Source organism: Sorex fumeus, unplaced genomic scaffold (assembly GCF_029834395.1).
Source record: "Sorex fumeus unplaced genomic scaffold, SorFum_2.1 ptg000030l, whole genome shotgun sequence".
Classification (NCBI taxonomy): Eukaryota; Metazoa; Chordata; class Mammalia; order Eulipotyphla; family Soricidae; genus Sorex; species Sorex fumeus.
Genome location: NW_026606087.1, coordinates 19,568,754 through 19,591,266, shown reverse-complemented (window position 1 = coordinate 19,591,266; position 22,513 = coordinate 19,568,754). Strand labels below are relative to the sequence as shown.

The 22,513-nt window shown below is 57.3% G+C and overlaps 1 protein-coding gene and 1 non-coding gene across 3 annotated transcripts in view; both read left to right on the top strand.

Annotated features, from left to right (window-relative positions):
• The window catches only part of GDPD5 (glycerophosphodiester phosphodiesterase domain containing 5), an 80,330-nt gene that overhangs the window by 33,615 nt on the left and 24,202 nt on the right, over window positions 1-22,513 (top strand). For both annotated transcript variants that reach the window (XM_056115873.1, XM_056115871.1), the window contains exon 3: window positions 12,236-12,409. In XM_056115873.1, the coding sequence (XP_055971848.1) occupies window positions 12,293-12,409 (117 nt within the window). In that variant the 5' untranslated portion in view covers window positions 12,236-12,292. The remainder of the gene's footprint in view (window positions 1-12,235; window positions 12,410-22,513) is intronic.
• LOC130025612 (U6 spliceosomal RNA) lies at window positions 8,610-8,716 on the top strand. The gene has a single exon (XR_008792746.1). It is a non-coding gene; the product is annotated as a U6 spliceosomal RNA (small nuclear RNA).

Sequence of the window (22,513 nt, the reverse complement as noted above, 5' to 3'; positions counted from 1 at the left end):
CCCTGGTGGCCTGAGTTTGGCTCCTCATCCTTGGAAAGCCCCGGGCCTGGGTCCCATGCTGTGGGTCTGCCCACCCCTCCCCACCCAGACTACAGTCTGTAGCGGGCGGGGGTGGGGGGTTGGGGAGTGGGGGGGTGGACTCTGCTTTCACCGTGTGACCTATGCAGAGTTTCTTATTTTGTTTGTTTTGTTTTGTTTTGGGACCACACCCTGCGATACTCAATACTCGGGTTACTCGATGCTCTGCCCTCAGGAATCACTCCTGGCCGTGCTTAGCCGACCAGAAGGGTATGCCGGGGATCGAACCCGGGTTAGTCACCATCTGCAAGGTGGGTGCCCTCCTCGCTGTCTGTTCTTGAAATCACGAACCACTGAACTTGTGCTCAGAGCATGGCTGAGACCTGTTGCTGTGACCAGGTGGTCTCCGAGACAAAGAAGGTTCTGGGGTTTGTTTTGTTGGGTTGGGGGCCACACCCAGTGGCGTACGGTGGTGGCTCCGGCTCTGGGGGGACCATGCGGTGCCGGATTCACACCCAGGGCCTCACACAGCAAGCCCAGTAGGTGCGCCATCACTGCAGCGGTCTCTGTCAGATGCCCTGGGGCACCCTCACACCTCAGGCTTCACCCTTCACCCTCAGAGTCGGCCTGGGGAGCTGCCGGGAGCCAGAGCCCTTCCGTGGGAAGCCTGAACGCTTCTGCTGAAGGGCGGTCAGGAGGGGCCCGAGGCCTGCAGACCCCCAGCCTGTGCGGCAAGATGCTGGCTAGCTGGGAAGCCTTCCCTGGAGGAAGAGCCGTCTGAGGGGGCAGAAGTGTTGCGTAAACAGGCCGCCAGGCACCGGGCAGGAAAGCTGATTAATGACCCTAATTACTGCCCGACTGATTCCTTCAGAGCAGCTTCTCCCCAAGCCCTGAGCCTCTCACAGGCCTGAGGGTGCCGGGGGTCCCTCTCCCTCCCAGCCCCGCCAGGACCCCTGGTTGGGCCTCTCGTTCCTGCTACAGGTTTGGCTCCCTCCAGCCGTCCTCCGACCCGTTGAGCCCCTGAGTGCATCAGCAGACGTGTGGGGGTCAGGTGGGCCCCTGCTCTGTTCCACTTGGGCTCTTGGGGTCTTTCTGGAACCCCAGAGTTGGCTTTGGTAGAAGCCCCACCTCACCTTCCAGCCTTCCGGCCCCAGGGTGGGTTTTGTCTCTTTGGGTTGGGTTTGCTTTGGGAAACAGCCCGGCTGGTGAGCAGCTTGGGGGCTGCCCCTGAGCCCCCAGTGGGCAGCAGACCCCTCCAACCCCGCCCGGGGCACTCACCCGAGCTTGGCTTGAGGGCTGGAGCCTGAGGTGGCCTCTGGCACTGCTCATCCCGTCTCTGCGCCCCTACTACGTCCTTCCCGAGATCTCCTTACCTTCTCTGGGCTTCATGTTCTCCTTTTTTTTTTTTTGTTTTGTTTTTGGGCCACACCTGGTGATGCTCAGGGCTCACTCCTGGCTCTGCACTCAGGAGTCACTCCTGGAAGTGCTCCGGGAACCGTATGGGAGGCCGAGATCAAACCCGGGTTGGCTGCTTGCAAGGCAAACACACTATCGGCTGCACTAGCACTCTGGGCCCCCCATCTCCTTCCCACCCACACCCCGTTTTGTTCTACCCTCTCCAAGAAGCCGCCCTGCAAGTGCCCAGGGTTGGGCTGGGCCTGTCCAGGAGTTCTGGGCCGGAACAGACTGTCTAGGCTATCCTGGAGGTTTCCAGGCCTTGACACAGAATGGGGGGTGTGGTGGGGGGGCTGGATCTCAGGTGGTGACAGGCATAGCCGCGTGGGAAGCAGGGTCTGTGGCCCTGTGCCTTCATGCCCCAAGTTTTACTCTCAGTGACATTTGGGGTCATCGTGTGAGTCATCTGGGCACTCGGACATGAATGTCAGGCCGTCCTGGTCTGTTCTTATTTTTTTGATTTTTTAGTGTGTGTGTGGGGTGCACACCCAGTGATGCTCAGGGCTTGCTCCTGCCGCTGCACTCAGGAATCACTCCTGGCGGTGCACGGGGGACCATATGGGATGCTGGGGATTGAACCTGGGTCAGCTGCGTGCAAGGGTGCAAGGCAAGGGCCTTCCCAGCTATGCTATTGCTGTGGCCCCATCCTTGTCTGTGTTCTGGCTCCTCCCAGTGGGGCTCCTGCCATTCCCCCAGGGAGTGAGGGGCGCTCCCCACACCAGCAGGGACTGTGGGCTTCATCCTGTCCTGCAGGACCAGCCTGGCCCTCCCTGCAGTTCCCTGGGGGTTGGGGAGAGAAGAAGTGTGTGGGAAGGTGCTAGGAGCTTATACAGGGTTCAGGCCACCTGTGAGACATGCTGGGAGCAAGACCAGAAGAGGCTCATCACTGAACTGGGTGTACACCCCCTCCCCCATTCACCCAGTTCAGGGCTGTGCTGGGCGGGGGGAGGAGACCCCCCCGTGGGCAGCCTCTGCTTGGGGCATCCCTCCTGGATGCTCCCACCCTCCACCCCCTCCCCGCCCCACGCCGTTCTTAGCTCACTCTGTGCCAACCCAGGGATTTAGCTTGACCCTTGCGAAGAGGCATGGACCCGGGTGGTGCCGGGAACCTGGGCAGATCCTCCCGGCAGGGCTGTCCGGGTACACAGCCCTGGGTTGAGCCCTTCCTCCTTCCTCTGTGCTGGTCGTTTGGCCTTGGGTGAATCACTTAATCTCTCGGGCTTAGGTAGATCCAAATAGACATTTAAATTACAGACGTGCTTATGCTGAATTAATAGACCTATTTTTAGAACCGTGTCAGCGTTACAGAAACGCCCCTCAGAGGTACCGAGCCGCTGCATCCCGCAGCCGCACGTGAGTGTGCGAACTCGGTCGCCCTGGTGAACGTCATACGCTCGGGCCAGTGGAACCGCTTTCCCGTCGCTGCGCCAGGCCGCAGCCGGCCTCAATCCCTCGCCATGTCACATACTCTGGGAGGTTTGACAGGGTCTCAGGACACGCATCCTTCGTTCCAGTGTCACCAGAGTTGTTCCACAGCCCCCCAAATCTCTATGCCCCCACCCAGGCCCGGGGCCTCTGGTTCTTTCTCTGTTACCAAGGCACTGTGTAGCCTTTTGGCTTCGTCTGGTCCTTCTGGTCCTTTCTTAGGGTCTCCCACCTGGAGTTCTAAAGGCCTGGGACGAGGTGCTGCTTGGGCCCTGGGGTGCCCAGGATTCCCCCCAGGCCATCCCTGGGGTGCCGGGGATTGAACCAGGGTTAGCTGCATTCACCCTTCTGCATCCCTATGTCTGCTTGGACCCCGGTTTGCTTGGTTCGCTGTATCACTGTAGCACTGTCCTCCCGTTGTTCATCGATTTGCTCGAGCGGGCACCAGTAACGTCTCCATTGTGAGACTTGTTGTTACTGTTTTTGGCATACCGAAAACACCACGGGGAGCTTGCCAGGCTCTGCCGTGCAGGCGGGATACTCTCAGTAGCTTGCCGGGCTCTCCGAGAGGGATGGAGGACTCGAACCCGGGTCGGCCGTGTGCAAGGCAAACACCCAACCCACTGTGCTATCGGTCTAGCCATAGCGATAGTTCGCTGGGGCTCATATTTCTCACCTGTAAGAGAAGCCTGTTGCCTTGCAAGCGCATTGGTTTTTTTGTTTTTTGTTTTTTATTGCGGGGGGGAGGGGAGTTGGAGCCATTTTCAGTCATGTTCATTGCTACTCCCAGCCCTGTGCTCAGGCTCACTCCCTGAAGTGCTCCGGGGACCATGCCCTGCTGAGAACGGAACCCTGGCCCCCTGCATGCAAAGCAGAGGCTCCAGCCCGTAAGCCATCTCTGGCCCAGAGGTGCCAGGGGTCCAACTTAGGGCCTCCCGGGCATGGGGTTTGACTGTGAGCCTCCTGGGCCCCTGTGAGTCATTCCTTTCACTTGGTGTCTTGTGTTCAAGTCTCTTGCCTGCCGTAGCAGGGATCGGCTTTATTCCCTTTGGTTACAGACTTGGGGTCTTTTACAAGCCACCCCTATGTAGTCCCCAGTTTCAGAGGGAGGAAGTCAGGGTCAGGGAGAGCTAGTGGCCTGTCCCAGGTCACACAGCCCAAGCACTGGCACTCTCGGGGGGCTGGTGGGGAGGGAAGAGGGTGGGGGAAGCAGGCGTGATATCCTACTCCCTTCTTCATCCTTCTCGGCCAAGAGTCACACACACACACACACACACACACACACAGCCGCAGGGCTGGCTCTGGGGTGGCCTTTCCTGTGCCCAGCAGAGGCTCTGGATGCTTCTGGCCAGCCGCCGAGGCAGAACCCAGGATGTGGGCCAAGGAGGACTCCTGGACACTGGGTTCTCTCATCTTAGAGCTTGTAGGGACTCAACGGGTTAGTTGAGAACTTGGCTGATCTCAGCAGTGTTGGGAAGTTCTTGAAGAAATCGATGCACCCGAAGTAATGCCGTTAGCCAAGGCTGACATAGGGGGGCGGCGGTGGAGAGATGGCAGCGGGGCAGAGACGGGGAGCCTCTGGCCTCTGGGTGTGGGTCTCCTGCCTGTGTCCCGTGTCCAAGGTCCCATCTGCCCCTCGAAGCACCCCGTGTTGCCCCTCGTCAGTCCCTGGGGACATGTGAATCACTCGGGCCTTCCCCTGGGGGTGCCAGCATGTCTGCCATGCTCATGGGGGCCTAGGGGAAAATAGGGGGCTCTGGGGGGGCGGGGGCCCTCCAATCAAATTGGGTCCCAGGGGAGGCTCTGAGGAGAGCGAGTGTAAGTTGCCTGCAAAAGGGACAGCAAGTTCCAGGGTGTGGAGGCTGGGGGGCTCCTGCTTATCTTCCTGGCACTCGGGGGAAGGTGAGCAGGGGGTTCCCCACCCCGAGACCCAGAAGGAGAGGAGACCTGGGCCTGGGTAAGTGAGAAGGAGGTGAGAGGGGTGTGCTGGGTCTGCGGGGCAGGGTGGCACCCCCCCAGAGTCAGCCAGGAGCCACCACTGTCTCCATCAGTTGGGTGCCTGGGCCCTGCCAGGGAGCTGAGGTGGCCTCAGGAGAGCAGGAAAGAGATTTGCCCTCCCACACGTGTCTCTGCTGTGAGCACAGTGGAAACTCAACCCTCCTGTTGTCTTGTCTCCTTTAGACTCCAGGGCAAAGGCTGTGATCCCATTTCACGGGTGCCAAAACCAAGGCACAGAGAGTCCGAGGCTCTGAGTACAAGCCAGAGGCAGAGGCGGGATGAATCCTGACTCTGTCCCTGCATGTCAGCAGCCGCCTTCCTTTCTCTGGAGGAGAGGGCCCAGGTGACAGTGGGGGCCCTAATCAGAGCACAGAGAGTGGCATCAGCCTCCCAGGCTGGGGACTCTGGCCTCTGAGCCACTCTGCAAGGCACCCAGATGGGTGGCTGTTTGTTTCTTTTTTTTTTTCTTTTTGGGTCACACCCGGCGATGCACAGGGGTTACTCTTGGCTCTGCACTCAGGAGTTACTCCTGGCAGTGCTTGAGGGGGACCATACGGGATGCTGGGAATCGAACCCGGGTCGGCTGCGTGCAAGGCAAACGCCCTACCCGCTGTGCTATCTCTCCAGCCCTGTGTTTGCTTCTTACTGGTTTGTCTTTGGCCACGTCCAGCAGTGCTCACAGGAAAGTCTTAGCAGTATTCGTGGGACCGTGCGGCACTGGGATTTGAACCCTGGCTCTCCAGCATGCAGAGCACGTGCACAAGCCCTTGGAACCATCTCCGCCCCTGTGAGAGTTTACACGTGACCCTGCATTTCCACAAAAATGGGATGCAGAGTCTGGGATGAGGGTCTGTGCTCCATCATTTGCCTTGCGCGTGTGAGGCCATGGGTTTGATCCCTGATGCTACAAAAATACATGAATGACAAAAGACGATTCAAGTTTGGAGCAACCCCTGAGTGGCCCCCAGCCTCCCTGACTTTGCGGCGTGTCCACTGCACAATGTCCTGGAGCCCTGGGGTCCATTGGCTTGGACACCCCCACCCGCCCTACCCTCCCACACACAACTGTGCCTGCCAAGACCACTACGGGCACCAAGACAGCTCTTGTCCTCGCCCCGCTGCCCCTCCGGCTGCAGGCTTCCTCCGTGAGCTGTGAGGGTAGCGGGTTGGGTCCAGGCTGAAGTGCTGGGGTGTACCCGGAGGGGAAGCTCGGCAGCTCCTTGGACAGCCCTTGGCCGAGTGCGCTGCCTCCAGGAAGCAAGCCAGGACTCCTGCTCTGTATTAAGTGCTCCCTGGACATTCCCCAAGCTGGACTCAGAGTTGACGCTCAGGAACTGTTGGAGCCAGCATGGGGCCCCCTACACTCGCTGTGAAGGACCAAGCAGTGCTTTACACCTTGCAGGCAATTATGTTTCCACTGCAAGTACTGTATCTCACCACAAAACTGTTGCAGGTTTATGTCAGAAAACTAGAGCGTGACCTTGTTGAGAGACTCTGTGTGTGTGTGTGCTGTGTTTGTGTGTGTGTAGATGTGCAATGTGCCCATGAACACCTGTATACTTGTATTACTTAAAAATCGCTTTTTGGGTTAGAGGAATAAACAGTACAACAGCTGGGCACTTGCTTTGCCCGAGGCCAACCTGGGTTCATCCCTGGCATCCCATCTGGTCCCCCGAGCACTGCCAGGAGTAATTCCTGAATTCAGAGCCGGGAATAACCCATGAGCACCTCTGGGTACGGCCCCCAAACAAAGCAAAACAACAAAAACCACTTCTTCTGTTTTTTTTTTTTTTGGTTTGGGGGCCACACCTGATGGAGCTCAGAACTTACTCCTGACTCTGTGCTCAGAGCTCAGTCCTAGCGGGGCTCCAGGGACCATATGGGGTATGCTGGAGACCAAACCAGGGTCAGCCACATGCAAAGCAAGAGCCTTAATCCCTGTCCTCTCTCTTGGGCCCCAGGTTCCGGCTCCCAGTTCCTCATGCATATAACAGCTCCAAGGATGGCGCTTGTTATTCCCACTGGGTATCCACGGGTGATCAGCCTCCTCATCCACGCTTCATTCTAGCACATACTGACGTTGTGCGTGCTCAGAGCATTCTGGGACTTCGCAAATGCAGGTCCACATGCCAATGGTGGATACGCTGCTGCTCTGTTTTTTTACCTTCGAAGCAACTTGGTGAACGATTGAAAGGCTAGAAGCCAGTCTTTGGACTGAAAGAAATAGGCTACAGTGATGTTGCCAGGAACAGTGGTACTCAACTCTGCATCATGGTTCCGGCAGCCAGACTATTTATGAGGCAGCAAGTACAGTGTAACTTTGTGAAGGCGGCAATTATTCTTTCTTATAATTACCGTGTGATGTAAGATATTTTAGTTTTGATTTTTTTTGTCCCCTAACCATTTATTTATTTATTTACTTACTTACTTATTTATTTATTGCTTTTTGGGTCACACCCAGTGATGTTCAGGGGTTACTCCTGGCTCTGCACTCAGGAATTAGCCCTGGCAGTGCTCACGGGATCATATGGGATGCTGGGAATCGAACCCAAGTCGGCCGCATGCAAGGCAAATGCCCTACCCGCTATGCTATCACTCCAGCCTCTGTCCTCTAACCATTTAAACATGTAAAAGTCATTCCTCCTCTGAGGGCCATTCAAAGTAGGGGATGGGTCAGATTTGGCCCATGAGTTTCAGATTGCCAAGCACTGGGTTAGTTATAGCAAGGCCCCTGGAGCAATGCCTACTGTGGGATCTTTGGTAAATGACTAACCCTTTCTGTGCTTCAGATTCTCATCTGTAATATGGGGATGTTAAAGGTAGTATTTTGGGAGTATCAAATGGTGTAGATGGTTTAGAAAATGACTTTTGTCAGTTCTTTTAAAAGTTAGGGGCTTTAGGAAAGAAAAAAAAGGAAAAAGTTAGGGGCTTTGCTTGCCTTACACATTGGGTTTGATCCCCAGTACCCCATATTGTTCTCTGAGCACTGCCAGGAGTAATCCCTGAGTGCACAGCCGGCAGTAAGCCCTGAGCACTGCTGATTGTGACCCAAAATATTTAAAAATAAAAAAGGTGGGGGTTGCTGGAACAATAGTACAGCAGGTAAGGCATTTGCCTTTCATGTGGCCAGCCCGGGTTCAATCTCTAGCATCCAAGATGGTCCCCCAAGCACCACCAGGATTAATTCCTGAGTGCAGAGTCAGGAGTAACCCTGGAGCATCAGTGGGTGTGACCCAAAAACAAACAAAAGTTAAGTATAGGTCTGGACAGATAGTACAGGAAATAAGGCACTTGCCTTGCATGTGGCTGACTGGTTAGATCCCCGGCATCACAGATGGTGCCTTGACATCACCAGGAGTGAGCCCGGAGCACAGAGCCAGGGGCAAGCCCTATGTGCTGCTGGGTGTGACATGAGAACACAAGCAGGTTAAACAAAGAGTTACCTTCTGACCCAGCATTGCTATCCCATTGTATGCACACAGGAGAAACGAAAACATAATTCAGTACATTAAAAATGTTCACATGTGGGCTGGAGCAATAGCACAGCGGGTAGGGCGTTTGCCTTGCACACGGCTGACCCGGGTTCGAGTCCCAGCATCCCATATGGTCCCCTGAGCACCGCCAGGGATAATTCCTGAGTGCAGAGCCAGGAGTGACCCCTGTGCATCGCTGGGTGTGACCCAAAAAGCAAAAAAAAAAAAAAGAACGTTCACATGCTCCCTTCAGCAGAATATATACTGACATTGGAGCAACACAGACAAGATTAGCATGGCCCCTGGGCAAGGACAACATGCAGATTTGGGAAGTGGTCCATGTTTTTAAAATAAAAAAAAGTGTTCAAAATAACATTCATGGCCCCCTTCCCCTGCCAAAGTGGTACCAGTGCTGAGGTGGAAATTCAGGGCTGGTGCCTGTATGCACCAGCCTGAGTTTGGTCTTCAACCCCCCAGAGCCCCTCAAGCCCCACCCCCCACCACCACCCTGCAACACTGGTCCTAAGCATTGAACCATCTGACCTCCAAGATTGGGATAAATGTAGTATAGGTGGTCCAAGGTCCCCTGCGCTCTTCTTGGACACCCCCCACACCTGCAACGTGGTATTGATTCAAATATCAAATGATGAATGAATGGAAGGTGTGCCCATACCATTAAATATTATTCAGCCCTGAAAAGGAATGGAGTGCTGATTCATGCTATACCACGGGTGAAACTTGAAATCATGATGCTGGCGGGCCAGGGAGATGGTTCAGAGGACTAAGAACATGCAATGCATGCAGGAGCCTGGATTTGAACCCCAGCACTGCATGGTCCCCAGAGCACCACTGGGAGTGACCTGGAAACTAAACCCGGGGGCCAGAGTAATATCGTCAAGTAGGGCGCTTGTCCTTCACACAGCTGACTCAGGTTCGAGTCTCAGCATCCCTCCTGGTCTGTTGAGCACCACCAGGAGAGTGATCCCTGAGGACAGAGCCCTGAGCACCGCTGAGTGTGTCCCCCAAACTGACAAAAACAGACATGATTCTGAGTGAGAGAAGCCAGTCTCAAGGGCTTTGCGATCTGATCCATGAATAGGAACGATCTGGAAAGGGCAGATCCATGCTGATTGAGTAGGTGTGTGTGTGTGTGGTGGTGGTGGTGGTGGTGGTGGTGTGTGTGTGTGTGTGTGTGTGTGTGTGTGTGTGTGTGTGAGCGTGCGCGCGTGCACGTGCGCTAACAGATGTGAGTCTTTTTGTTGGAATGTTGAGAATGCCTTGGAATTAGGCTGTGCTGATGCTCACATACCTTTGTGACTATACCAAAAACTGAACATCCTAAATATTGGATCGTCCACTTTGAAAGGGCAAATTTTGGGGCTGGAGAGATGGTTCAAGGGCTGACATTAGGCTTTGTATGAGGGAGCCCAGGTTTGATTCCTCACACTGTGTGGTTCCCAGAGTACCACCAGGCACCATCTCTGACACGGAAGTAGACCCAGATCGGGGCCATAGTACAAATATATATATATATATATATATTTTTTTTTTTTTTGCCTTGTGGGCTGGAGCGATAGCACAGCAGGTAGGGCGTTTGCCTTGCACGCAGCCAACATGGCCGACCCGAGTTCAATTCCTCCGCCCCTCTCTGAGAGCCCGGCAAGCTACCGAGAGTATTCGATATGCCAGACACAGTAACAACAAAGTCTCCAATGGAGACGTTACTGGGCCCGCTCGAGCAAATCGACGATCAACGGGAGGGCCTTTCTTTCTTTTTCTTTTTTTGCCTTGCACGCGGCCAAGCTCGATTCCAACCCAGGAATCTATATGATCATCCAAGTTCCGCCAGGAGTAATTCCTGAGTTCAGAGTTCAGAGCCAAGAGTAACCCCTGAGGTCACTGGATGTGGCCTTAAAAACCAAAAAAAGAAGATAAAAGTAGACTCTGAGCATTGTCAAGTGTTGCCTTAAAAAAATAATAATATAATAATAATTTTAAGGCCTGTCAGTTTTTTCTCAGTGGAAACAGTCAACCTTACCCCAGATAAGCCGGAGTGAACAAGTGTAGATGCCCACAGTGGTTTCTGGTGGTCAACGCTTGCTCTCTTCCCTCTTGGGAGCTGTAGGAGGGCAGTGTCTGTCCAGATCACATCACCCCTGACCTAGCCTGGGGTGGGGGACCTGTAGCTTTGGACTTTTCCAGTTCGCAGCGCAGGGGCTGGATTTTTTTGTTTGTTTGTTTTTTGCTTTTTGGGTCAGACCCAGAGATGCACAAGAGTTACTCCTGGTTCATGCACTCAGGAATTACTCCTGGCGGTGCTCGGGGGACCATATGGGATGCTGGGAATCGAACCTAGGTCAGCTGCATGCAAGGCAAACGCCCGACCTGCTGTGCTATTGCTCCAGCCCCAGGAGCTGGATCTTGACTCGAGGCAAGTCACTGGAAGTCCAGGCTCCTTGTGTTAATGGAACAACAGAACCAGCGGCATTGCCCATCAACCGGGGCCACAGGCCATGGGAGGTCAGTGGTCAGTGCCCAAGCTTCAGCAGATGTTTCTGGCTGCCAAGCTGGGGAACTTGTACCTCTTAGAGTGGCCCCACCCGTGGTGTCCCTGCTCCCCAGGGCCTCCCTGAGCCCTGAGGAATGAGCACTGTGGGGCACCACAGCAGACCAACCACACCCAGTGGTGTGGCCGTGGCCCAAACACTGCCACCTTCTTTCTCTGAGCCTCAGTGTATTCAACTGTCATATGGGTTTGGGGCATAGCACCTGCCACTCGGGGGTTGCTTGTGGGAATGAGATGAGATGAACCCAGGGGGTCAGACTATACCTGCTATTTCTTAAGTCCTCGGTGCATGTGAACTTCATGTTCATTTATTTTAAAATGTTTTATTGTGGGGGCACGGGGTACTGGGGAGATTGTTCAAAAAGCTGGAACATGTGCTTGCATGCAGGGGGGCCCGGGTCTAATCCCCAGCACCAGACTCAAGACCATGGTGCTGGGTGTACCCCTGCGCTCTGCCAGGTGTGGAGCCCCCGGCCCACAACACACACAACCCAAAAACACACATGCAAAATATGTATTTTTTTTTTTGACACTGTACCATCTGCATGGCCCTGTTTTAGCTCTTGAGGATGTAGGCCAGGGTCAAACATAAAATCCAGGGTTGGATGATAGTACAGTGGGGTGGGGTGTCTGCCTTCCAGATCCGCAGCACCCCATATATTCTACCAAGCACTGTCAGGAGTGATCCTGAGCACGGCCGGGTGTGGCACCCCAAAACAAAAGTCTTTGCTTTCGTGACTGTTGCATTAGAGGCAGGCAGATAAGATACACAGTAGATTTGAAAGCATGATTGAGAGACTGCAGCCTAGAGTGGCCGTGGCAGGTGGGGGGGGGCTGCCGTTTCACAGAAGGTGAGCTGGCTAATGGGTCACTCTGGAAGGCTTGACCCAGCGAGCAGGGACCTGGGGCAGTGGGGGAGAAGAGAGTGGCGGAGGACTGATTTGTTGTTCTGGCCGTACCCGAGGATGCTCAGGGGTTGCTCCTGGCCCTGCACTCAGGTGTCCCTCCTAGCAGGACCCAGGGAACCCACCATATGGGATGCCGGGGATTGAACCCACGTCAGCCGCGTGCCAAGTAAATGCCCTATGCGCTGTGCCATCACTCCGGCCCCTACCATGCAAGGTTTGAAGGAAGAACTTTCCAGGCCCAAGACAGGACAGGATGTAGCAGTGTGCTGGGCCAGGGTGGTGGGAGGGGAGGGACAGCGGGTGGCAGGGGAGCATTCCAGGGAGCCCCTGCGGAATCTGCGCTGTGTCCCCTGCTCACTGCTCACCGCCTTCTTTCTCCTTTTCTGCTGCAGGACCCGCCAGGGGCCTCCATGGGCGCCTGAGGGCCGGGCCGGGGCGTTGGCACGAGCATGGTGAGACACCAGCCCCTGCAGTACTACGAGCCGCAGCTGTGTCTCTCCTGCCTCACGGGCATCTACGGCTGCCGCTGGAAACGCTACCAGCGCTCGCACGATGACACCACCGCGGTGAGCCGGGCACGGGAGGGGCAGCCTGGTGGGGTTCGCGCTCGGCCCAGCCTCTCCTGGGATTCAGCCACTCCTTGTCAAGTTGCCCAGAGTAGCTCTGAGCACTCCACCCCCCCCACCCCCGCCGCCCCTCTGTCCGAGGCATTTACCGTTGTCAACCCCGCTCCGGGCCAGGCTATGCTGGGGAGTGAACAGGGGTTCCCCAGCTGGAGGGTGCCCCCAGACGTGCAGAAGTCATGGCTCAGGCGGGCGGATTGGGAGGGGGAGGAAGTCAGAGGGAACTGGTAGGGTCTTGGCTGGCACTGGGGCCCCGGTCACCTGAGCCTCGGGGCTGCCGGCGCTGGTAGCAGGTGCTCACAAGGATACAGAGGGGGCCCCTTCAGCATGGGCCCCCAGCCGGTGCCACAGTCCTGTCCCGGGGCGCCCCATTTCTTCTCTAAAGAAACCCACTTCCTCCAGGAGGGACAGAGAGAGAGAGAGAGAGAGATAAAGGGTGTTTATCTTAGAGCTTTGCTGCCTGGAAACAGCCTTCCTGCCCCCGCGTCTGCGTGTCTGCACCCAGGAGCCGATTGCCTCCCTGGGCCCGAGACAGGCCCCAGAGGCCGTGGGCGGGGAGGGGGGAAGGGCCCGACACCCAGGGTCCCGAGCTGTGAACTGTGGATGCAGGTCCCCTGTCTGCCTGTTATCTGTCGCTGCTTCTGGAAGACGCAGGACTGGGCTGACGGGAGCCTCAGGGTGGTGACCCCAGCTGGAGGAGCTGACCTGCAGGGGGCCCGGGCCTGGTTCTCTGCCTCTGTGACCTACAGCACAGAGGGGATGGTGGGTCAAGCTGAGGCTGGGTGGGCCCCAGGCTTGGAGCAGGTGCAGTGGACCACGGGAGGGGATGGGAGGAGAGAGCGCCCCTCACAGCCATGCCTTCCCATGGGGTGCAGCGCTCCCCTTACCAGTGCCACGTGGGGGCGCGGTATGCCTCTGCTCCTGGTACCTTCGTGAGCTTCCTCAAACGTCCCGCCCCAGGAGATGCCGCCGGGTGGGTGGCAGCCGCCCAGGACATAGGGGCCCAGCTCTGCAGGGGCGTCTCCATCACCCTGAGGACGGGCCGCTCCTGAGCCCCTGGGGCTTCGAAGGGGGAGAGGGGTGGAGCTGAGGCCCCCACCCCACCAAGCCCCTCTGGGCTCCTCAGGCTGGGACCTGGTAGGAAAGACTCCTCTCGGCTACCGTGGGTGGTCCGGCCAGCAGAGGCCTTGGAGCAGAGGGTAAAGGGACTGGGCTTGGGGCTGGAACAATAGCACAGCGGGTAGGGCATTTGCCTTGCACGCGGCCAACCCAGGTTCGATTCCCAGCATCCCATATGGTCCCCTGAGCACCGCCAGGAGTAATTCCTGAGTTCAGAGCCAGGAGTAACCCCTGTGCATTGCCGGGTGTGACCCAAAAAGCAAAATAAGTAAATAAATAAATAAATAAATGGTCTGGGCTGTGGCCGACACAGGCCCAGTGAGGAAGGGGTGACCCAGGGCCAGTGGGGGCTGAGAGGGAGCCGGAGCCGGGCAGGACCGGTGGGTGCCGAGTTCAGAGGGGCCAGGTGTGGGGTGAAGCAGGAGCAGGCGCCGGAGGGGAGGGACAGCCATGGGGGGCAAGGGGGAGGCAGGAGGGACAGTCAGCTGGTGGCAGAGGGTAGGGGAGAGGTTTCTGCAGCAGCTCTGGGTGGCAGGGCTCAGCTCACCCCCAGGTGACCCTGAGACTCCTGGCTCCCCAACCTAGCCCCCCATAGCCCCCCGAGATTCCTACTCCCCCCCTCTTGCTCCAGTTCTCGTTCCTCTCTTGGCTCTCCAGGGCTCTGCATGAGGCTAGCCGCCTGCACCCCGCTGAGCTGGGGTCCCACAGCCCCGGGCTGGCGCAGTGAAGATGTAGGGGGTTCTGGCCAGGGTCCCCCCCACGGCCCACACACAGGCCTGTCTGGGCTGGGTTTCGCTGTGGCACCCACCCGGGTCACACGTCGGGCTGTGGCTGGCACGCAGGGCCGCGCTCCCTCAGTTGGGGTGTTGCACCCCTATTCTCTGAGGCACATCCCCCATAACTGCCACCTTCTGGGGTCTCTCCAGGAAGCCCCTGTTCCTCCCGCCTCAGAGAACTTGACTCGACTCAGGGGCTCAAGCCGGCCGGAGAAACCGGACATCTGTGAAATGCGGGCAGAGGCTGGGGAGTGAGTGTCTGGGGAACGTCTGCCGCCCTGCTTATGTAACCACCTGCAGAAGGATGCTGGGGTGGGGTCTGAGTGTTCAGTGCGCGCTCACTGCAAGGAGATGCAGACAAGAAGGAGATGAGCAGACGCCTGCAGAGGGGGGAGCACTGGGCGCAGAGCAAGGGGGCTAGATGGGGGAATCTCCAGGCCAGTTTCTGGCAGAGGCTCTGGTATCCTGCAGGGCTGGCGGGTGTGGGGGTGGGGGGCTTAAGGGGGCGGAGAAGAGGAAGAGAGGTGTCTCCCCTCATCCAGCTGCCTGCTCACACCCCCAGGACCCTCCCCCAGCACACCCTTGATCCTGCAGGAAGCAGCAGGAAGCTGGGAGATCAGAGGGGGGTGCGTATGGCTTATTCTCCTGCCCCAAGAGCCCCAAGCTGGAGGCAGGATCGAGTTCTTGCCTCGCTCCAAAGCTGGGAAGGGGAAGCAAAGCTTTTTATAACCGGGGGATAATTAATCGGTTGTTGTCTGTGACTCATTACTCTAATACTGCCAATTAAGGACTTGGTAGGGCAGAAGGCAGTTCTCAGACCATCCCCACGGGGCCCTCTGTAGCCGTGGGAGAAGATGCCCGCCTCTGTGCCCCAGGGTCAGAGGTCAGGTGCCCGCAGACCTCCTGGAGAGGTCAGGTGTCCACAGACCTCCTGGACTTCTGGACCACCCGAGACTTGGAGGGGGCTCTTGGAAGTCTGTTGGACCTCTTGCGCCTCAGGCTGGGGCTCCAGAAGGTGATTTATTCAAGCCATAGAACTGAAGGCAGAGTGGGCAATGCCCCTGGCCCACTCTCCAGCCCTGGGCCCACTCGCTCTCTCACCCCTGGCTTACAGGGGCCGTGCCACTTGCTCAGTCCTTCAGCAGACCTGCCCCTTTCCTGCCAGGCCTCCCAGGGTGGCCACAGCAGGGCAGCTGAGCCGATGTGTGAGGCCCAGTGGGAAGTGGGGAAGGAAGAGCTCTGGGCGCACTCTCGGTGCTGGGACTGAAAGCCTCCCCCGCTCCACGCCTGGGTCCCGGGGTACAGGGGAAGGTGCAGCTGGGACAGAGGTGGGGAGGGCGGAGGCTGTAGCCAGGGGTGCTAGAGACACACTGAAGGTGCAGTCACCAGCCTGGCTGGGAGACCCCGGGACTCCTCATGCAGGTGCACAAGCTCCTTCCTAGAGCCCGAGGCCATCAGACTGTGTCTCGGGCCCAGGGCGCAGGAGCTGGTCTCTGAGGAGCCAAGGAATAGCTCCTCGCATGCGTCCGCCCAAGAGATCCCCCGCCCTCGTGGCCAGCCTCCTAGGATGGGGCCCTCCCACGCCGGCAGAGAGTCCTAGGTGGGTCCCTCCATGCCCCAGCATCACCTCTTCACAGCCTCCCCAGGGCACCATCCCCTCCCCTGCCATGCCTCTCTCATCACAGATGTCTGTCGCTCCAAGAACACCCCTCTCCTCCAAAAAGAGAACCAGGGTGATGGGACCAGAGAGATAATACAATGGGGAGGGTGCTTGCCCTGCACACTTCCAACCCAGCATCCCACCTGTCCCCCTGAGTACCACTAGAGTAGTTCCTGAGCATCACCAGGTGTGGCCCAAAGAAGCAAAATGACACAATAAAATGAACCAGACTAAGCCTGTGGGGTATGACAGTGCTGTGGGGTACTCAGTGCTGGGGATGCTCAGTGCTGTGGGGTACTCAGTGCTGTAGGGTACTCAGTGCTATGAGGTATTTGGTGCTCCGGGGTACTTGGAGCTGTGGGGTGAGGTGCTTGGTGCTGTGGGGAGCTCAGTGCCATAGGGTACTCAGTGCTCTAGGGTACTCAGTGCTGTGGGGTACTCCGTGCTGTGGAGTGCTCAGTGCTATAGGGTACTCAGTGCTGTGGTGCACTCAGTGCTGTGGTGTACTCAGTCCTGTGGGGTACTCAGTACTGTAGGGTACTCAGTGCTATGGGTTACTCTTTGCTGTGGGGTACTCAGTGCTGTGGGGTACTCAATGCTGTGGAGAGCTCAGTGCTATAGGGTACTCAGTGCTGTGGTGTACTCAGTGCTGTGGGGTACTCAGTGCTGTAGGGTACTCAGTGCTGTAGGGTACTCAGTGCTGTGGGGTTCTCAGTGCTATAGGGTACTCAGTGCTATGGAGTACTCTGTGCTGTGGGGTACTCAATGCTGTGGAGTGCTCAGTGCTGTGGGGTACTCAGTGCTGTGGGATACTCAGTGCTGTAGGGTACTCAGTGCTGTGGAGTACCCAGTGCTGTGGAGTACTCAGTGCTGTGGGGCACAGCAGTGGTCTCCTTCCTTCCCTGGGTCGGTGAGGTCCTGTTCAGACTAGGTCATGTTCAGACTCTAGCCCCTCCCTTTCTTCCCCTCTGTCCTAGTGGTCGTGCCCTTAGTCAGGCTGTGTCTCCCGTTCATTCAGTTTCCACCCGTGGCCCCACAGAATATGTCACTCCCCACAGTGTCAGTGATGGGCAGGAGATCCCTTATCCTGTCTAAGACTCCCGCCTTGGGCAGAGTTGGCTCTGCCCTTCTCTAGGACATTCTCGGGCTCCAAGATGTGGGGTTCCCATTTCTGAAAAGGGGCAACATTCCATCCCAAACCTGCTTGGCCAACAGTCTCCTTTCCAGCCCCTGCCCCCAAATAAAAACCACTCGGAGCCCCCTGGAAACGTTTCAGTTGGAGAGATGATCCAGAGGGCAGGGGCTTGCCTTGCATGTAATCCACCCAGGTTCAATGCTTGCATCACTCATTATGGCCCCTTAAGCCCACCAGGAGCGATTCCTGAGCACAGAGCCAGGATTAAACCCTGAGCCCCACTGGGTATGCCCCTCCCCAAACGAAATGACACAAAATATACCTTCTTTAAGTGCAGGAACAGAACCCTCCACTCCCACAGCTGCACTAAGACTGTTCCTCCTCCCCCCCCTCCCGTGAATCCCCTAGATCATTTCCATGTCCCCTGGGGGTGCAGAATGGCCATTTGGGGAGCACTGCCTTAATGCTATTGCCGGGAGGAAAAGAACATGGGAGAGGATATTATTACAGCGCTGAGAGGGAGCCTGGCCCAGCACGGCTGATTACAGCACCCGGAGCTGAGGATTTATCTCTGCAATAAAGCTATGCCAGCCCTGGGCTTCCGGGAACCCTGCACCCTACTGAGTTCCTGGCTGCCTGGCATCCAGGGTGCCCTGTGTGGCCGTCCATGCTGGGAGGGAGGGGGGCGCCTTCAAGCCTGGCTTAGGAGGCTCTGGGGCTGCCCTGAGCACCTGCTGAGGGGGTGCGGACGGATCAAGAGTTGTTGGTGGGGCTCCGTAGGGGCTGGGGCCCTCGGTGGCGTTCTGGGACAATCACCAACGAAGGTCCCCAACTCTTGGGTGCTGTTCCTCCTGGGCTAGTACTGTCCGCGGGCAGGGCTGGGGGCGAGTGGGATACTGAGGCTCCTTCCATGCTGAGTGAGTGGCTGTGTACTCTGTGTCAGAAGCAAGGGCACAGAAAACCCTAATTGCCCAGCTCGCCGTAGCCCAGAAAAGTAAATCCAGTCTCTCAGGCTGCAGAGAGCTGGCTGCCAGTGTGGATCTAATCCCTTCCCCTGCTGGGCCCTAATGCATCCGTGTCCGGCTGTCCAGGGCGCCCCATCCTCCAAATCTCCTGGGGGATCCTGCCAAAACCTGCCCTCTCCTCCTTCCGGCACTTTCCACCCGCCAGCTGACATTTTCTAGGCGTTTTCCTGTGCCTCCAGCCCCATTTGGAACGTGGTGGGGAATGGGCGTGGGAGCCTAACGGAGCGGGTCTGCAGGGGTGGGCACACTCGGGGGGCAGGCATGCCTCCAACTTCTTCCACGCAGAGGTCTGCGATGCTGAGGTCAGACAGATGCTGGGACATTGGGTGACGCGGGGCCAGTGCTGGCCACCAGGCAGGAGTGAGCCCAGAGGGAGAGACCTGGCTGGGAACAGACTAGAAGGTCCAGCTTGTCCTCATGCATCTGGGAGTGCTCCCCACAGGAAACAGATGCAGAAAATGTCGCAAATGTGTCCAGTGACACAGGGAAACCAAGAGTCCATTTGTTGAAAGAAAAATTCCTTCTTGGGCCTGTAGTGATAATACAGTGGGTAAGGTGTTTGTCTTGCACGTGGCCGACTCATGTTCGATCCCGTAGGGTCCCCCGAACACCGCCAGGAGTGATCCCTGAACGAAGAGCATGAGTAATTCCTGAACATCGCCAGGTGTGACCCCAAAACAAACAAACAAACAAAAAAAAAAAAGGAAAAAAAATAAAGGAAAAAAATTCCCTACCGCTTACCTCAAATCAAAATAAATTTCAGATGGATTAAAATAGGCTTCTTTTTTTTTTCCCCCATTTTTTGTGCTCCTCTTTTCCCTGTTTAGGAACCAGACATTTGTTGAGAAAATTCAAACAATTTGGAAAGAGTAAAAATTCTAATCTTCATGCTTTAGGAACAAGGCTTCCAAACCCCCCTCTGCACGTACGCATCCATATGTATAGACGGGCGCGTTGCAGATGGTAAAGTAAACAGGAGCCAAGAAATAGCCGCTGTAAAATATGATTTCAATATATAACCTTGGGCTATCTTCCCAAAGACAACACGTGAAAGGAAAATAAGAAAAGGATTTAACTGTATTCAAATTTTATATTAAGGGGCTGGAGCAATAGCACAGCAGGTAGGGCTTTTGCCTTGCACATGGTTGACCCAGGTTCGATTCCCAGCATCCCATATGGTCCCCCGAGCACTGCTGGGAGTAATTCCTGAGTGCAGAGCCAGGAATAACCCCTGAGCATCGCTGGGTGTGACAAAAAAAATTATATTAAAAAATACACAAAGGTCAAATGATAAAAAGGGAAAAACATACAATATATATGTGAAAACCAGTACTTGGACTTTCTTCCTCCAAACAAGCTCTGTGCCCTTACAACCTCGCTTCCTCACTCCTGCTGCCCGAATAACAGTTCCCTAACCACGCCCCGGAAAGTCCGCTTCATCCAGCTTTGCTGTAGAGGTCTCTTCCTTCAGGAAGCCCTCCAGACTGCTTCTGGGTCCCTCACTCCCCTTGCGCCTCTAGGCGGCCCCATTCTCCAGACTCATTCCAAGGAGTGGCATCGCCTGTGGGCTGCTCAGAGGGGACCCAGGCGGGATGCATCTGCCGGTGTTCAGGGCTCAGCACTCGTGTGTGTGACAGACTGCAAGAGGGCACTGGCGGAGAAATGAAGGCGATTTTGCTGGCTGAGATTTTTTTGTCTGCTGTGGAATATGAAGTAGGAAGGCTGGTCTTCATCCTTTACCAAGTGGGTTTCCATCTGGCACGTCCTCCTTCATGTGCTGGTCATGTGCTCAGCCTATGCTTCTGTTCCAGACCCTTCTTCTGTTGGGGGACCCAGCCCGGTCTCTTCGTTTCTTCTGCTTGTTTCTGAGTCACACCCAGCAATGATGCTCAGGGGTGACTCCTGCCTCTGCATTCAGGAATCACTCCTGGCGGTGCTCGGGGGACCCTGTGGGGTGCCGGGGATCGAACCGGGGTCAGCCACGTGCCAGGCAGACGTCCTACCTGCTGTCCTATTGCTCTGGGTCCTCTATTTCTTATGGACCTGGTGCAGATGAGGTGAGAGGACCTCTGAGCATCCAGGTCCTGCCCCGGTGTCCTCTATGACATGACTTGCTGGCACCGGGAGGGGAGTGGGGCCAGGCCTGGGCCCTGGGAGCCTGGTTTCCGCCTCGGTCAGACAGGGATAATTACAGGAGCTGCTCCTTGTTGCCTTGGGAGAGCGGCGGGTGCCGGAGGGGCACAGAGGTGAGTCTGGTGCTCGGGAGGCCTGCCCCTGGTGACCTCAGGCGGCTCCTTCTCTCTGAGCCCGGCCCGCCTCCAGCTCTGCTTTGCAGAGTGAAGGAGAGGAAGTGATGAACCGAGGCAGGGTGAGGGTGCCTTGACGCTGTGGCAGGCTCACATCAGGCTCTGCACGCTGGCCATAGTGGCTGGGTTGGGGTCACCAGTGGGGTCCGCTTCTCCATTCCCTGCCTGCTCTATAGGGGACTGCAGCCTGAAGAGCCAGGACTGGGCTCCGTGTCACCCTGGGGCCCCCCAGGAGCACCCACCCAGCCCCCTGGGGTGGCTGCCTGCCTGCCTCTGCTCAGGGCAGGAGAGATTTGATGTAAGGGGGTGGGAGACCGGAGCGCTGTCTTCACGTAATTAAAGGGCTGTCAGACGCGAAATGATAATTATAGGCGGGCTTGTGGATTTGGCGACTCGCAGCTTACATCTGTAATCCAGGGCCTGGCGGGCCTCCCGGGAGGCAGAGGTGATGTCAGCGGCTGTGAACAGAGGAAGCTGAGGCTGGAGCTCCTGGTGACCGCCCCAGCCCTGCCTTTAGTGGGCGGGAGGTCGGAATTCAAGTCCTGCGATTCATTGTTTGGGCTCAATATATCTTGCCCTGCTGCCGGCCAGGCTCTGGGTGGTGACAGGGCTGCCCGGGCACGGAGTAGGCAGGGACAGGTCTGTCTATGTTCAGACAGCACAGGAAGCTGGTGCTCAGGAAGCACCAGTGAATGGCATCTCCAAGGTCCTGCATTCAAGGTCACCATGCACCTCCAAGGGCACCCATTCACCCACCCCCTGTGGGATTCAAACCCCATGTGTCTGCTGGGGGCTGGAGTCATAGTACAACTGGGAGGGCATTTGCCTGGCACACAGTCGGCCTGAGGTCAATTCCCGGCATCCCATAGGGTCCCCTGAGCACCCCCAGGAGTGATTCCCAAGTGCAGAGCCAGGAGAAGCCCTGAGCACTGCTGGGTGTGGCCCCCAAATGAAAAACAAAGCAAACTCCATGTGGCTGGACCCCCGAAGTCCTGCTTCTCCGCGGTGGCTGTCTCAGGAGGAGGAACGGGGCAGGGACCAAGACAGGGAAGTCTGGTGCCCAGAGCGAGGTGCGTGGCCCCCTCCTGGGGGCAGCTGGGTGACAGTGGGGTTCCTGCCGGAATAGGGGTGTAGCCAGTTAGCTCCAGTGCTCGGGTGCTGGCCCAGATTCTGTTGGGTGCCTAGGGGAGGGACTCGAGCCCACAGTGCCCCCAGCAGTGGGAGCAGTGTCTGTGGTAGGGGCCGGCCAGTGCCCGCACTTCCTGCCCAGGGTATAGACTGGCAGCAGCTCTCTCCTCCCATCCCCAGCACGGAGAAGTCTCTGCAGCAGCAGCAGCTGACAGGGACCAGTGGTAGGACAGCCTTGGAGGGAGGGGGACAGGCAGGGCAGGGGGGCGGGGAGGAGGGGAAGAATGACAATGGAGGGAGGCAGTGAGGAGAGCCAGTCACACAGGATGGGGGAGGCCTGGGGGGCCTCCTGGAGGGAGGGACAAGAATGGGGGATGAGGCAGGACATTGGGGGGCTTCTCCATCCCATTCTTTGCCCCCTTCCTGCTGGCTAGCAGCGCTGGTGCGGACAGACGCACATCCTCCAAACCTGTCGCTCCGAGGTCCAGGCTCAGGAACTGCCTGACCAGTGTGACCTGCCTCCGGGCGGCTGCAGAGCTCTGAGAGGAAGGAGGTGGGGTCACCACGTCCTTCCTTGAAGGGGGAGCAGGGGGCCTGAGGCTGGCTGGTCCAGTCGCCTTGGCCCCTCTTCCACTGCTCACGTCCTGGCCAGCGCGGGGCACACGGACAGCTGCTCCACCCCTGCCCAGAAGGTCTCCCGGTGCACTGTCCCTGGTGGGCTCGACTGTGTGCCACATGACATCTCTTGGCGCACCAGCCCCCCAGGGCCGGGGGTCCTCACGCTCGGGGTGGGGCTCTCTGGCGCCCCCTGGCGTCCAGCTCCTTCCATCGTCTCGGGCTCAGCCCTGGAGTGGGGGTGAGGGTGGGAAGGGAGACCTCGGGGGTCCTGGGGGATGGG